This window comes from Pipra filicauda, unplaced genomic scaffold (assembly GCF_003945595.2).
Source record: "Pipra filicauda isolate LSUMZ 115617 unplaced genomic scaffold, ASM394559v2 scaffold403_size635245_pilon, whole genome shotgun sequence".
Classification (NCBI taxonomy): domain Eukaryota; kingdom Metazoa; phylum Chordata; class Aves; order Passeriformes; family Pipridae; genus Pipra; species Pipra filicauda.
The window spans coordinates 116,127-128,775 of record NW_024104536.1 but is presented as its reverse complement, the minus strand read 5'-3'; the positions used below and the strand labels follow the sequence as shown (position 1 = coordinate 128,775).

Below are 12,649 nucleotides of genomic sequence, written 5' to 3'. Positions count from 1 at the left end.
TATAAGATGGGGTCGATTACAAAAACCTGAACAATAAACAACAGGCAAAAGTTGTTAGTTAATATCTTAATTTTCCATGAAAATATTAAAAGTCCTGTAAACAAGATAAAAATCTTGCATAGAAACGTATTGCTAAAAGCCTTTGGTTATGTCATGGTTTCGGCTGACTTTGACTCCATTAGGTCCTATTCATGACTTATTTTCCAACTTTTCTTTGTTCTTTGCTGTAGTTTTCTATTCCTTACAATAGTATTTTTTTTAAAGACTTGAGGGGCAGTCCAGGTTCTAGAAATTATTTTTCTCATATAGAATCTTGGGCCTTATTCTACTTAAACCCTCTTCATTTTTCCACTGAGCTCTTTACCTCTCCAAAGGATGCCTGCCCCAGCTATTCACTTGAACTTGTTATTGTGCAATAAAGCATTTTTTATGACTGACTTCAGCTGCATTTGGACTTCCTTATCTCCCCAGATGGTCATCACTCTTCTCAGGCCAATTGGCAGCATACTTGGAGCAAGGCCACCTCTGAAGTACATTTGTGACTGGAGCTCAAAGAAGCTATCACTAGGAAAATAATGCATAAATAAATTTCATGTAGTGTGTGGGGTTAGTTATAATGGTGAACGACTGCTGGCAAACTAAACTTTTATACAGAGAAAATCAGAAAGCAGACTGTACTATTCACATTTACTTCATCAGATGGCACAGATAAAAACGCTTGAGATTCACCCATATACAACTTCTACTCAATCTTTCCCAAACTGAACTTCTGTTGAAGCACACACATAACTTCTCTTTCAACTGTTTTGTGGTTAAAAAAATAGCTAAGTTCTTTTAAGGTCTTAATGCTCACACCACATGGCATAATACTGTGGCTTTAAAGAAACATGTAGAAACTTTGGCCACTGGCATTAAGGCATTATTCATGTTTTTCTTGGAAAAAATATATCATTAACGATTTTTTTAGAAAAAAAAAAAAGTGATGTGTGGTTTTTTTTTTTACTCTGTATTTTACAGTAGGTACTGTTTGTCTTGGTTCCAGCTTCCCACCCTAAAATGCGACGCCCTAATCCTGTTCCAGATTAAACCGTAATCTGTAGCACCCATTGCATCATCTGAGACGTTAATCAAGAACTGAACTGAGCCCTCAGGGAGTTTACTTGAAGCACACGTGAAGTGAACCATAGGTAATTACAAGAGCAGTTTTGCAAATCCCGCCCACAAGCCAAGTTTGCTTGTGAGACTGCCCCCAGGTGGTGTCAAAAGCCTCATAAAAAATCAAGCTATGTCTCATAAATTAGACCACTTGCTCTGTCAGAGAGACAAACTGCAGTAGCGTAACGCAGCCTGAATCAGCACAGCCTTCTCAATTATTATTTTGAGGAGACCTGCAGGTTGATTATTTGCTTTTGAGCCCTGCTGGAGGGAGGCGTTGCCTCGCCAGAAACCCATCCCCTCTCTTTGCAGACACGCTGCTTCTCCCGTGAAGTCTGCCAGCGGGAGGCACCTCAGCTCCCTGCCTTTCCTTAATCGCCTTGTTAATTCCAGCGCCCTCCCTCGCCCACCACAAGACACATATTACCCTCATCCCTCCGCAGCCGCCATTTTGATTCAACGCCTGCGCACCTCCGACACCCCGCCCACGGAACCGACCCCGCCCACCACTGTGGCTCCGCCACGCCCAGACCACGCCCACCCACCAGCCTTCTCCCTCTCGCCCCCTCCCGCCCCCGCCTGTCAGTCAATCCGGGCTCGGCCGGGAGGGGCAGGGCCGAGGCGGCAGTCGCAGCCAATCAGCGTGCGAGGTGCGGCGGCACCGCGGCCAATCGGCGGCTCGCTTGTTGGTGGGTGCGGCGGTGGTTGTCGGTGTTCCCCGCTGAGAGTTCTGGCCCCGTCTGGCGCTGCCGCCGCCGGTGTCACCGTCGGTGTCACTGGCACTGTCGCCGGCTGAGGTGTCGCGGTAGCTTCTGCAGACACAGCCACAGCCTGGCCCTGCGCCACAGTCATTGAGGATGAGCCCCCGCGCTGCCCAGCGCGCGTCCCGCCCTGCCCGCCCGAGCCCATTCATCTAGCGACTGGTGAGGGGCGGGGGTGGCCGGCGGGGGGACCGGCCGGAGAGGTCGGGGCGGGGGCGGTGGGGGGCTGTGGAGAGGGGAAGAGGGAGAGCCCTGAACAGGGTAGCCGGGCAGGGTAAAGGGCAGCCGGCCACGTAGGATGGGAGGGGAGCGGCTTCGTGGCTCGGCCGCCGGTGTGGAGGAGTCTCTTGTGTCCCTCGTCGGTCCCCGGCTATGTGAACGTGTGTAGTGGGAGTCAGAACGGCCCTCTGTCCCCCTGCTTTCCTCTGGCCTCTCTCCCGGCTCTGAAACACTTCAGACCTTCCCCCTCTTGACACTGGCTGCAGCCTCTTGCCAGATTTCCTTAGCTGGAGATTCCCGGGAAGCCTGCCGTGATCCTTGTCTGTGGCGTTTGGTAGAAGCTCACAGGGCTGCTGCTCCATTTGAGCAGCACCGTAAGCATTAGAAAGCTGAGGTCTCGTAGTTAGCTTAAAAGGATACTTTCGTCCAGTCTTCTTAGGGAAAATCAACTCTTTTTTTTTTTTTTTTTTGGTGACGTGGTTAGTGTAGTTGTCTGTCTTCGTGGAAACTGATCACAATTTGTGGTTTACAAAAAACCAGCAATCGCCCAACATCTGGTGTGGGTAGTCTATAATAATACTGTACCAAAAGTTCAGAGTTCATTCAAAAAAGTCAGCTTTTCCTAAGATGGAAAAAATCCTTGATGGATTTATCAAATATGGTTTTAAGTGTGATGAAATTCTAGAGCACACTTGTGGTTTGTTGTGCTTGACTTCACTTCAGCATTATCTGTTTCAATAAAAAATCTATAGCAAGGTCCCAGTGTATCGTGGAAATGCCTATAGCTGCACTCACTGTACTTTTGTTCGTATCACTTTCTGTATGTTTTAATTGTTTTGGACAGTATTAAGTTATTAAATGTAAGTAGTCTTGACTATTTCTAGATAAACCAAGCACAATATTTCAGTTTACTGTTTATGTACTATGATTCCTGACTAATAGATGTCCTCTGACGTGTTGTAGCTGAAATTAGCTACCAATGGTACTTTAGTCTTTTTTTGACAGACGTTTCTGCCTTTAATTGGTAGTGCTTGTTAGCTCAGTTAAGAACACCTGAATTAGAGTTGCTGGATTGCTGAACGTTTTAATTCCGATAAGGATTATGCTGCTGTCACTGTGAAGGAGGAAGTTATAGAAACTCTGGAGAGAGCCTCTAAAGGCCACTTGTGCCAGAGTGTACCTGTGCCAAGCGGTGGCACAGAGGCCCCAGCCCAGTAAATGAAGCAGCTGGGATCTGCCATGGCCCGAGGGACACAGCGGGCATGGTGGAACATGGTGTTTTTTAAAGCAACTCGGTCTTCCTCCGTAGCTTTACTTATAGGCAGGTCACATTTATTTATAACCTGAGCAGTTTGCTTGTTGTCTAGCCTGTTTTGAGAGTGTTATTTTCATTCAGTTTGTCATCTGAAAATCCTTCCTGTCTGAATCCTTTCTGGAATTTGAACAAATGACTATTTATCCCACTGTCAGGGGTAAAACAGACTGGAGTTTTGATTTTTCTTCTTTATGTAACAGATGCTGCATTCAGAGGCTCTGGGTGCTCTGCTGAAGCCACAGCTGAAGGAAAAAGAGATCCAATTTGCTCAGCCTGTACTCACGGGTTGTTTCATAAACATTCTGAATCCCAGACTCTTTCCAATGTTTTCCTCTACTGACTTGCTTCTCTTAAAACTTGATAGCTGAGCTATATTTTTACATTGAGAAGAGCAGAACACTTTTTTTAAAGGTCTCTATGTGGGAATTTCAGACTGCCAAACCACTCTGAGCTGCTGCATGGCTTAGATTTACCTGGTTTTCCTTGTATAATCAATCACTTTTCTCTCCATAAAATATACTTTGTATTCATATAATACCGTTCAAGGGGTTGAAAAGCTTAGATTTTTTCCTAGACTTCAATAATTGTACAGAGAATTTTTAAACAGATTAAACTATCTGTGGATATGTAATTTCAGTAGAAATTAATAGTCTAACTGTTCTTTTAAACCTAGGACAATATATTGCCTATACCCTAAAGGTGTGTTCGCTTTGTTTATCTAGGAATTCATCTGTGTTTCCTTAAGGATATGTTGCTTAATGCCAGTGCTAAGTTTATTATATTACTACCCAGCTTCAATTTTCTAGTCACTTTTACCAGCTTCTAAACTATTACTTTAATATGTATTAGTGAAAGTTGCCTTTAGGTAAGAATATAGTCAACAGAAAATCCTGAAAAATTAGTAGCACAATAGCAAATTCCTATGGCTTTAATTCTGTAAGCTTTAGATTTGCTTCTTTGATTAGCTTATTAGTTGAGTAGTTGGTGTGGTGAAGTTTGCTTTGGCAACAAATATTTTCCGGATTTTCATGCCATTATGGTTACAGGTCTTTTGTGATCTTATGAAACAAGTGCAAGTGGACCAACTTGGAGAACATTATGAAATGTCAGCATGTTTGTTTGAAAAACAACTCCCATTCCACAACGGAAATCTTTAGGATCTTTAGGATCCCTTATAAGGATGGACTTAGCCTTCCTGAAGTTTATGACGTTGCCAGTCATCCCTCACTTCATTTAGCAACTTATTATCAAAAGGAAAAGCAAGTGAATTTTGCACCTTCAGAAAAGCCATATTATTTTCACTATTTTTGTAAAGGAAGGGTATTATGATTGACAGGGAAAGCTCTAGGCTTCTTTTATATGGAAAATAGAAACCATTATTTAGTTCTGTTTTAGAAGAGTCAAATGCTAGGTAGGTTTTCACCAAGTGCATTTTAGATGCAACTAGTATTTAGTAAAATTAGTAACATCTTAAAAAACAAATAAAAAGTGAAGTGAACGGAATGAAGTTATGCCAATTTTAAGATCTTGAGAAATATCTTCTTAGTAAAGCAACCTGAGGATGGATTTCAAGGCCATGTCACTCATTTGACAATTGAGTTACTTTAATGCAGTGCACGTGGAAGATGCAAACCCATCAATCTGTTTTCAAGTGGCACTGAATTCTGAGTAGTTGAATCTCTTCTGTATTCTCTTTCATTTCCATGTGAAACCATTGTCTATATTAAGATGAAAAAAGCTACAACAGCTACTAGCCACTGCCTTGGTACTGATATCCACATTCATGTTAGCCAGATTTTGCTGGATCTAATACCTCAGTGTAGGCTTTCGTCAGGAAGAAGTGGAAGGACCACAGATACGAGTTCCAGTATCAAATATGTGCCTCCCAGACTGGTTGCCAGAAACATACGCTGAAGCTGCCAAGCATGAGGTGAGGGTTGGTTGTTCCCTTGTACCTTTGAGCCAAGAGCAGACAACCTCTGTGGAAATGCTTTCTAGGAAAAGAGAAAATTGGGGATGTGTTGATAGATAATGTGATACACAGATTTCTGGAACTTCACAGTAGAAAGCTTCTGCAACTCTGTTCATTTTGCTCAAATGTTGAGATTTCACGTCCGCTGTCTGCTGTTTTCAGGAAGTGAAATCTGCCACCATCATCCTTAGTCATGAAGTTATTTGTTAGCTTGGTCTTACAAATGTGTAGAATCTTTGTTCATGTCATACTCAAGAGAGGTGTGACAGCTGTGATTTTTGTAGTGACTTTTTCAAAGAAACAGCCACAATAGGTAGAGAGCTACTTTTTCAACTGCAAGTGTTCTGAATCTGTAAGGTCAGATGACACATCTGACACACACCTCCTTGGAGGGTGTCTGACATCTGTGGTGCTTTGCCTTATCTGAAGGGGAGAGCCGAGTGAGACAGCTCTACTTAATTCCAGGAGGCAACATACTACAAACACTTTCTTAGTTCTAAGGAATTTCTTCCAAGTTGGTTGTAATCTTTTAAATTTTCCTTGACTGTGAACATGTGTAATAAGTAGCTCATGTCTCTAGGGCAAAAATTTAGAAACCCACTTGCTGCAGAAATAAAACATCTTTGTTATCCTCTGAATACTGCTCCAATTCCTCCATTTTTTGATGACTTTTTTCTCTAATAAAATGTAATTAGGAATTTGTTTTTAAAAATACTTTGAATTCCAAATGATACTTATTTTATCATAAAAATGTTGAAAATGTTATAATCTTATTTATTTATGTCTTCTAATAATTACAGCGTTAGGAAGACACTGGTATTACAGCATGAATATGACTAGTGCTGAGAAGCCTACAGAAATATCTGCAAATAAAAGTAGAGACACGTAATCAAAAGGGCACTGTGTTCTAGACATTTCAATTCAGAGTTTGAAAAATGCTGTTGCTTTTCCTATTTTGTGCTTATTTTAGATGCTCATCATTCATTTGGGACTCCCTGTACTAGAAGTAAGCATTTGAACAGCAGAAAGGCTTTTACACAGACCTGAGCTTCAACTCACAATTTGAAAGTTTTAAGGTTTCACTTAAGGACTTCCTTTGTGTAACAGTCAGATCTGATTATTAACTTTTTTCAGATGCAGTATTAACGTGATAATGTCTTTTACTGGTGTGCCAGTCTATTGTGGAGGGGTGAAAACTTGATCTACATCCTTCTGTCTTGAAACTCAAGGTGTATGTATGAATATACTATTATAGTATCTAGTTTTGTAATGTTTGGAGTAAAGGAGGGATGGGTTGGAATGACTTATAAAGAAATGATTCAGCAGAGTCAGGTTTCACATAGCTGCGGTAAATGTCACCATGATGGAGTTAGTGTGACCTAGGAGAAGACTTTTTATTCTTTTAGTGTTTGATTTGTTGTTCACATTTTGGTGTTTGGTGAGGCTAGACCTCAGGTGCCTTAAATAGGTTTTTCTTTGGCCTCTCTCTTCCTTTCTTGCAATGGCACATATTTCTTTGAAACTAGGATTTGATTTCTTCTGAATCATTTTCTCATGCAATTCAGTGTCTTAAATAGGTGTGTATCTATCTGCACAAGGGGAGGTATGGCACATGGCACAGCAGAACTGCTTCCTTGCGTGGTGGTGTCATTTCATACCGGTTTACCTAAGAGATTAGTCTACTTTGTTTTATGACTCTGAGTAATTTTTCTTGATGTTGTTTTTAGTTTTATTCTTTGTAGCACTAATAATAATGTCTAAACAATGAGCTATATTTAAGATGTGCTTTAAAAGGCATATGTAAAATTCATCCTTCTTCCACAGCATAATTTTTTTGCCTAGTGGCATATTGATGAAATCTGAAAAATTGACTTGAGGATAATGGCACTTCTGATGTTCTTTCTGTAGATCTCCAGATATTTTTTTTCAATTATTAGTGTTTAGAAAGGTGTTTGCACTGACAATCTGAGTCTGCCAATAGTCACCTATCACACTTTGATTCCTTGGAGCAGCAAGTCAGGCTGCATTCTTGAAATTAGAGCTTTTTTTTTCAAGCCTGTGACAGTGATTCACTTCTCTTTATAGTCTCAGGCTTGAGAAGGTCAGAGGAGAAAAGTCGATGCACACATATGTTTAATTTTTTGTGTTACTGCAGAAGTTTGGAAGTTGGTTGGAAAATGACCTGTAGGGTGACCTGAAGCTTGCTTTGACAAATACAAATTTTGGTCAATTCTGGTCTGGTAAAGCTTTCTGGTTGTTACTCCTGGTCAGGGATGAGGGACTAAATTGTAGTAAATAAAGACTACTTTTTTTTTTTTCTTCTTCATTTACCTCTCTGTGAAATTGTTTTGAAGGTACACACTGAAACAACTTCTGATCTGTATATTTGCATTCCGAGTATTTAATCCCTTGTGAATGAGGTGGAAAAATAATTGTTGAAGGCTTTGTTGTGAAATGTTTAAAGGAATACTCTTGGATTAGACCTTTGTTTTCTTGGAAGTTTACATTCCATTACTAGTGTTTGCTCTAAACTAATTGCTTGCAGCTTTATGGAAATCTTGATGATAATTCTTGAAACAGGAGGAGGACTGGGATTTCTGTTTTCCGAACAAAATAAGTTTTTTTGTGACGTGTCTTTGCAGAGAGAGATGTTAACAAAATATGGTTATGCACTCAGTGCCTGAAAAGCAATGAAAGCTAAGCTCAACAGGCTTTTTGGACAGGGTGGGGGTCAAGGAGTAGGACCTGAACTTGCTAATGACTGCTGAGCTGGAAGTAGTAGTGTGTGTGTGGGGGGGTGTTTACTGTGTTGTGTCTTGTCCTATTTCACTCAGTTTGAAACTAAACTTATGCTTGGAAGATTGAAGCATATTGTTTTTTGGGGGCTTATTAGCAGTTCACAATTAATTCAGCAGTGTATCAGTGATGTCTGTAGTTTCTCTGTTTTCTGGGTTTGTCTGTGATTTTTATGCTGCTGTGTGCACTTGGTGAATTGCGACGCTTTTGACTTTAACTGTACATGTTTCATATGCAACGTGAGTGCTTCTGTCAGGCCTTTACTTTTGAGAAAGAGGATGCCAGAGAAAGATGGATGTGCTAAAGATAAGTATGCCAAGCTAAGCAGAAATGCTGTATGCCCCAGATTGTGAATATATTTTCATGAAGAAAAATTTGTGTCTTTGGTTCCTTTTCCTTCTTTTTACTCCCTTACCTCATCCAACCTAGACCTTCACTTTTTCCTGCCTGTTTCAGGAGCTTTAGACCGTAGCCCTGCCTGAATTCATGTCTCTTGTACAAGCTGCTTTTATTTGCTCTGATGCCATCCTTTCTCCCACCTGTGTTAGGAGCTATGGGAGTGGTGGAGAGGAACCTTCCTGTTGGTTCTGTGGAATAGAATTAGTAGGGACATGAGTATGCATTCAGGGCAGGGAAGAGAAAGTGGGGCATAATCCTATTTTTTGCAGTGGCTATGGAAACTGTGGTGGTCCCTCTCTCCCCCTGGGTGTTACTGACAAGTCTTCTGTTAACCAAAGTGTGCTCAACAGCTGGGGGGGTTTTTTGGTGCATTTGTTTTTGGTTTTGTTTGTATTTTGGTTTTTTTCTTTCTTTCTCTCCCCCCCACCTCCAGTCAACCTTCTAGTTAAGTTCTTGCTTTCTGATAACGAAGTAATGATACAGTTAGACAGTAAACAGTCACAGGATACTGAGGACCCTAAGGTTGGGAAAGCATACTTTTTTTTCTTCAGATGACTTTTTTGGATCCAGTTCACGTTGTAGGCTGCAAGATTTATGTCAAAGAAAGGTAGGAGGTGGTTGGGGTGGGGAAGGGAGTAATGTTTTTTTTAAACTGAGTGAATACCTGAATATAAGCTCGGATGGCATGGGGCAGGTCAGTTAACCCTTGCACATTGTCTTGTCCTGTACTTGAAAGTGCTAGTTTGGTGTGCGGTTAAATCAGTACAGTTGCTGGGGAAAAGAGTTTTTGATTGCTAATCTGTTCTGGTTTGTTCTCTTTCAGGTCTCCCTTGCAATTATGGAGTTTTAGAAGAATAAGGTTGTGTGGAGGGGGAATCCCCCTCTGCACACTAGAGGTAGTTCACTTTTGGAATTTTCTATGGACAAGAATATTTGTTATATAAGATGGTGAAATAAGACTTCTAAAAATATATATTTATAAATATTTATTTGAATCAAGTGCCAAACGTAATAGAACAAAGTTTTCTAATGGCAGCTCAATAAAACTGGATTTACATCCTTGGAATTACAATTTTTTTAGGGCACTGTGTTGTGTACTGAATTAGAGTGCCTTGATACACTTAAGGGTTGTTCCCCTTAAGGAGAGGAGCAGCTTTAGAAGTGAAGATGAGTTCTCACATGCCAGAGTGCACTTCAAAGTGTCGATCTCTACAGCATGCTTTGGATGTTATTTCTGTAGTAACCAGAGGAAGTGAAGGCCAGATCAAGGCCTTTCTCTCTTCTTACTGCTACAATGCTGCAACTATAAAGGACGCCTTTGGCAGAAATGTTATACATCTCGCTTCGTCTTGTGGCAAAAAAGGTGTGCTAGACTGGTTGGCTGAGACCAAAGGAGTAGATCTCTTGGCGAAAGACAAAGAGTCTGGATGGACGGCTTTGCACAGAAGTATATTTTATGGATACATTGATTGTGTTTTGTCATTACTGAAGGTGAGTAATTTGCAACTGTAGTTTTCCTCAGCATCTACAATTTTAGAGTTGTATTGGTTATGTAAAAGTGTGTTTTTAAATTTGACTGAAAGCCTCTTGAGGGTTTTCTCAATATATGTCTTAATAATGTTGTATTTAGATCGCAGAGCATTGATTTACTTGAACGTTGTCTCTATATTCATGAAAAATGACTGTCTGCCCATGCAGAAATCAACACTTTTTGTTTGTGTGGGTGATATCAGGGTCAGGATCTTAAAAGTGGAGAGTGATCAGACTAAAGATACTCTAAAAAAGGACTCTTCAGTAATTGTACCAATTGGTGTAAGAGAACATAAAATAATGAAAGATTAAATGGCATTATAATTAGAAATGAATCTTATATTTGAGAGAGAGAGGCACTTCAAGATATGGCATGTTTTATTAAGTGGCTTTTGCTCAGTCCCCCTTATTCCTTTCTTACAATTGCTGTTTCTTCCCATCCACTTAGCGAGTTGTATGTATTTTTAATTAATCTTCCTTGTGTTCCTCCTGTCCCAAGTACAGCAAAGGGAAGAGCTCCATTTGTTTGAGGTGTTCCGATATCCCTTTAACCACGTGAGAAAAGGAAATATTTGTGGTTCAGGGTTGGTTAAAAACCTCTTAAGGTAGAGAATTTTCCATTTTGAGTTCAGCCTTTTTAGATTAGAGTGGCTAGCCATTTGTAGACATAGAACTCTCTGCTTTTAACAAGACTTGAAGCAAAAAGATCCAGTGTTTTATATTTCTTGAAGGTCTGATAATTGTTAAATATGTGCTGTACCCTTACACAGTGAGGAGATTTCCGTTAAACTTCACAAAAGTAGGTGTTTTTATAAGAATTGTACATGATTCTGTTCTCTAGAAAATTAGTAACTCTGTGCTTGATATATGAAAAAGTTTTCAATCCTCTAGTGTATGTGCATATATCTGTATCTTTGATATTTGCTTACGGGAGGCCTCTACAGGTTTTCCCAGATGTATTTTACTTTTCTGTCAGTTGCATAAACAAATGAGATTTTTGTGATAGCCAGCTCTGCTGATACTCTTCTAAGAAGCAGAAAAAACCAGCTCATGGAGAGTGTTCTGTCTCCCAGTTCCTTAACTGAATCCTCTGCTGTACTGTGTTATTTAAAGGATATGTTCTTAAGGTATTATAGCAACAACAGGAACAGATTATAGAACAGAATTATGAAATAGCTGAGCTAGAAGGATATCTCTGAAGGTTGTCTAGTCCAACCCCCATATTCAGGCAAGGTCAACTAGACCAGATTGCCCAGGGCTGTGTCCAGCTGGATTTTGAACAGAGCATCAGACATCTCTGTTCCGATATTTTAATACCGGTGCGGTAAAAGTGGGGTTTAGATTTAAACAGAATTTCTTATATTTCAGTTTGTGCCTGTTGCCACTTTTTCTGTCACTGAGTATCGCTACGATCCCACCTCTAACCTCCAAGCAGTTGTTTATTATGCATATTGATAAAGCATGCTGTCTTTCTCCCCTGCCCCAAACCTTCTCTAGGCTAAGCATCCCAGCTCTCTCAGCTTCTCTTTGTATGTCAGATGCCTCAGTCATTGTTTTCATGGTCTTTTGCTGGACTTGGTCCTGTATATCCATGTCTGGGAGTCCAGACCTGAAGCCAGCACTCCAGCTGTGGCTTGCCAGTGCTGAGTAATGCTTGCTGGCAACGGTCCCACAGGCAGCCCTGGGTGCTTTCACCATTCCTAGCTGTGAGGACACACTGCTGGCTTACAGTCAACTGGTTGTCTACAAGAAGCCCCAAGTCCTTTTCTACTGAGGTGCTTTCCAGCCATTTGGCCTCCAGCTGTATCGGTACGCTGGGTTGTTCCTCTCCAGGGCCAGGATTTGCATTTCCATTTGTTGAACTTCATGAGGTTCCTCTCGGACCATTGCTCCAGCCTGTCAAGGTCCTTCCTTCTGAATGTCAGCACAATCCTCTGAATTATCAGCTGCTCCTCCTGGATCATCACCTTTGCTGAGGGAGCACTCTGGCCCATTGTCTGCTTACTACTATTAAGCAGTACCGTTTGCTTATATCTATATCTTATAAACCTATAAATCTATATCTTATATAAACCTTATATCTATAAGGTTTTCCTCTATGTTAGCAAGGTACAGCTGTTTTATCCATTAGGTTCTATTGGGAACATCTGCAGTTCTTCCCTTTAGGGAAGTGGCTGATGACACTTGACTTCCTTAAAACCAAGGCTGGTGTAGCAACACTCTTTTGTATTGAGCAAATGGTATTTACAGAGATTAATCATAGAATCATAGAATAGATTGGGTTGGAAAAGACCTCCAAGATCATCAAGTCCAACCCTTGATCCAACTCCAATTACTATATCATGGCACTAAGGGCCACGTCCAATCTCTTTTTAAAAACCTCCAGGGATGGTGAATCCACCACCTCTCTGGGTAGGCCGTTCCAATGCCTGATAACCCTCTCTGTAAAGAATTTCTTCCTAACATCTAACCTAAACCTCCCCTGGCAGAGCTTGAGCCCAC

General features: G+C 40.9%; 1 protein-coding gene across 3 annotated transcripts in view; it reads left to right on the top strand.

Moving 5' to 3' along the window:
* Nucleotides 1–1,884: 1,884 nt before the first annotated feature.
* The window catches only part of IBTK (inhibitor of Bruton tyrosine kinase), a 55,898-nt gene continuing 45,133 nt past the window's right edge, over nucleotides 1,885–12,649 (top strand). For all 3 annotated transcript variants that reach the window (XM_027743191.2, XM_027743192.2, XM_027743190.2), the window contains exons 1-2: nucleotides 1,885–2,078; nucleotides 9,441–10,108. In XM_027743191.2, the coding sequence (XP_027598992.2) occupies nucleotides 9,785–10,108 (324 nt within the window). In that variant the 5' untranslated portion in view covers nucleotides 1,885–2,078; nucleotides 9,441–9,784. The remainder of the gene's footprint in view (nucleotides 2,079–9,440; nucleotides 10,109–12,649) is intronic.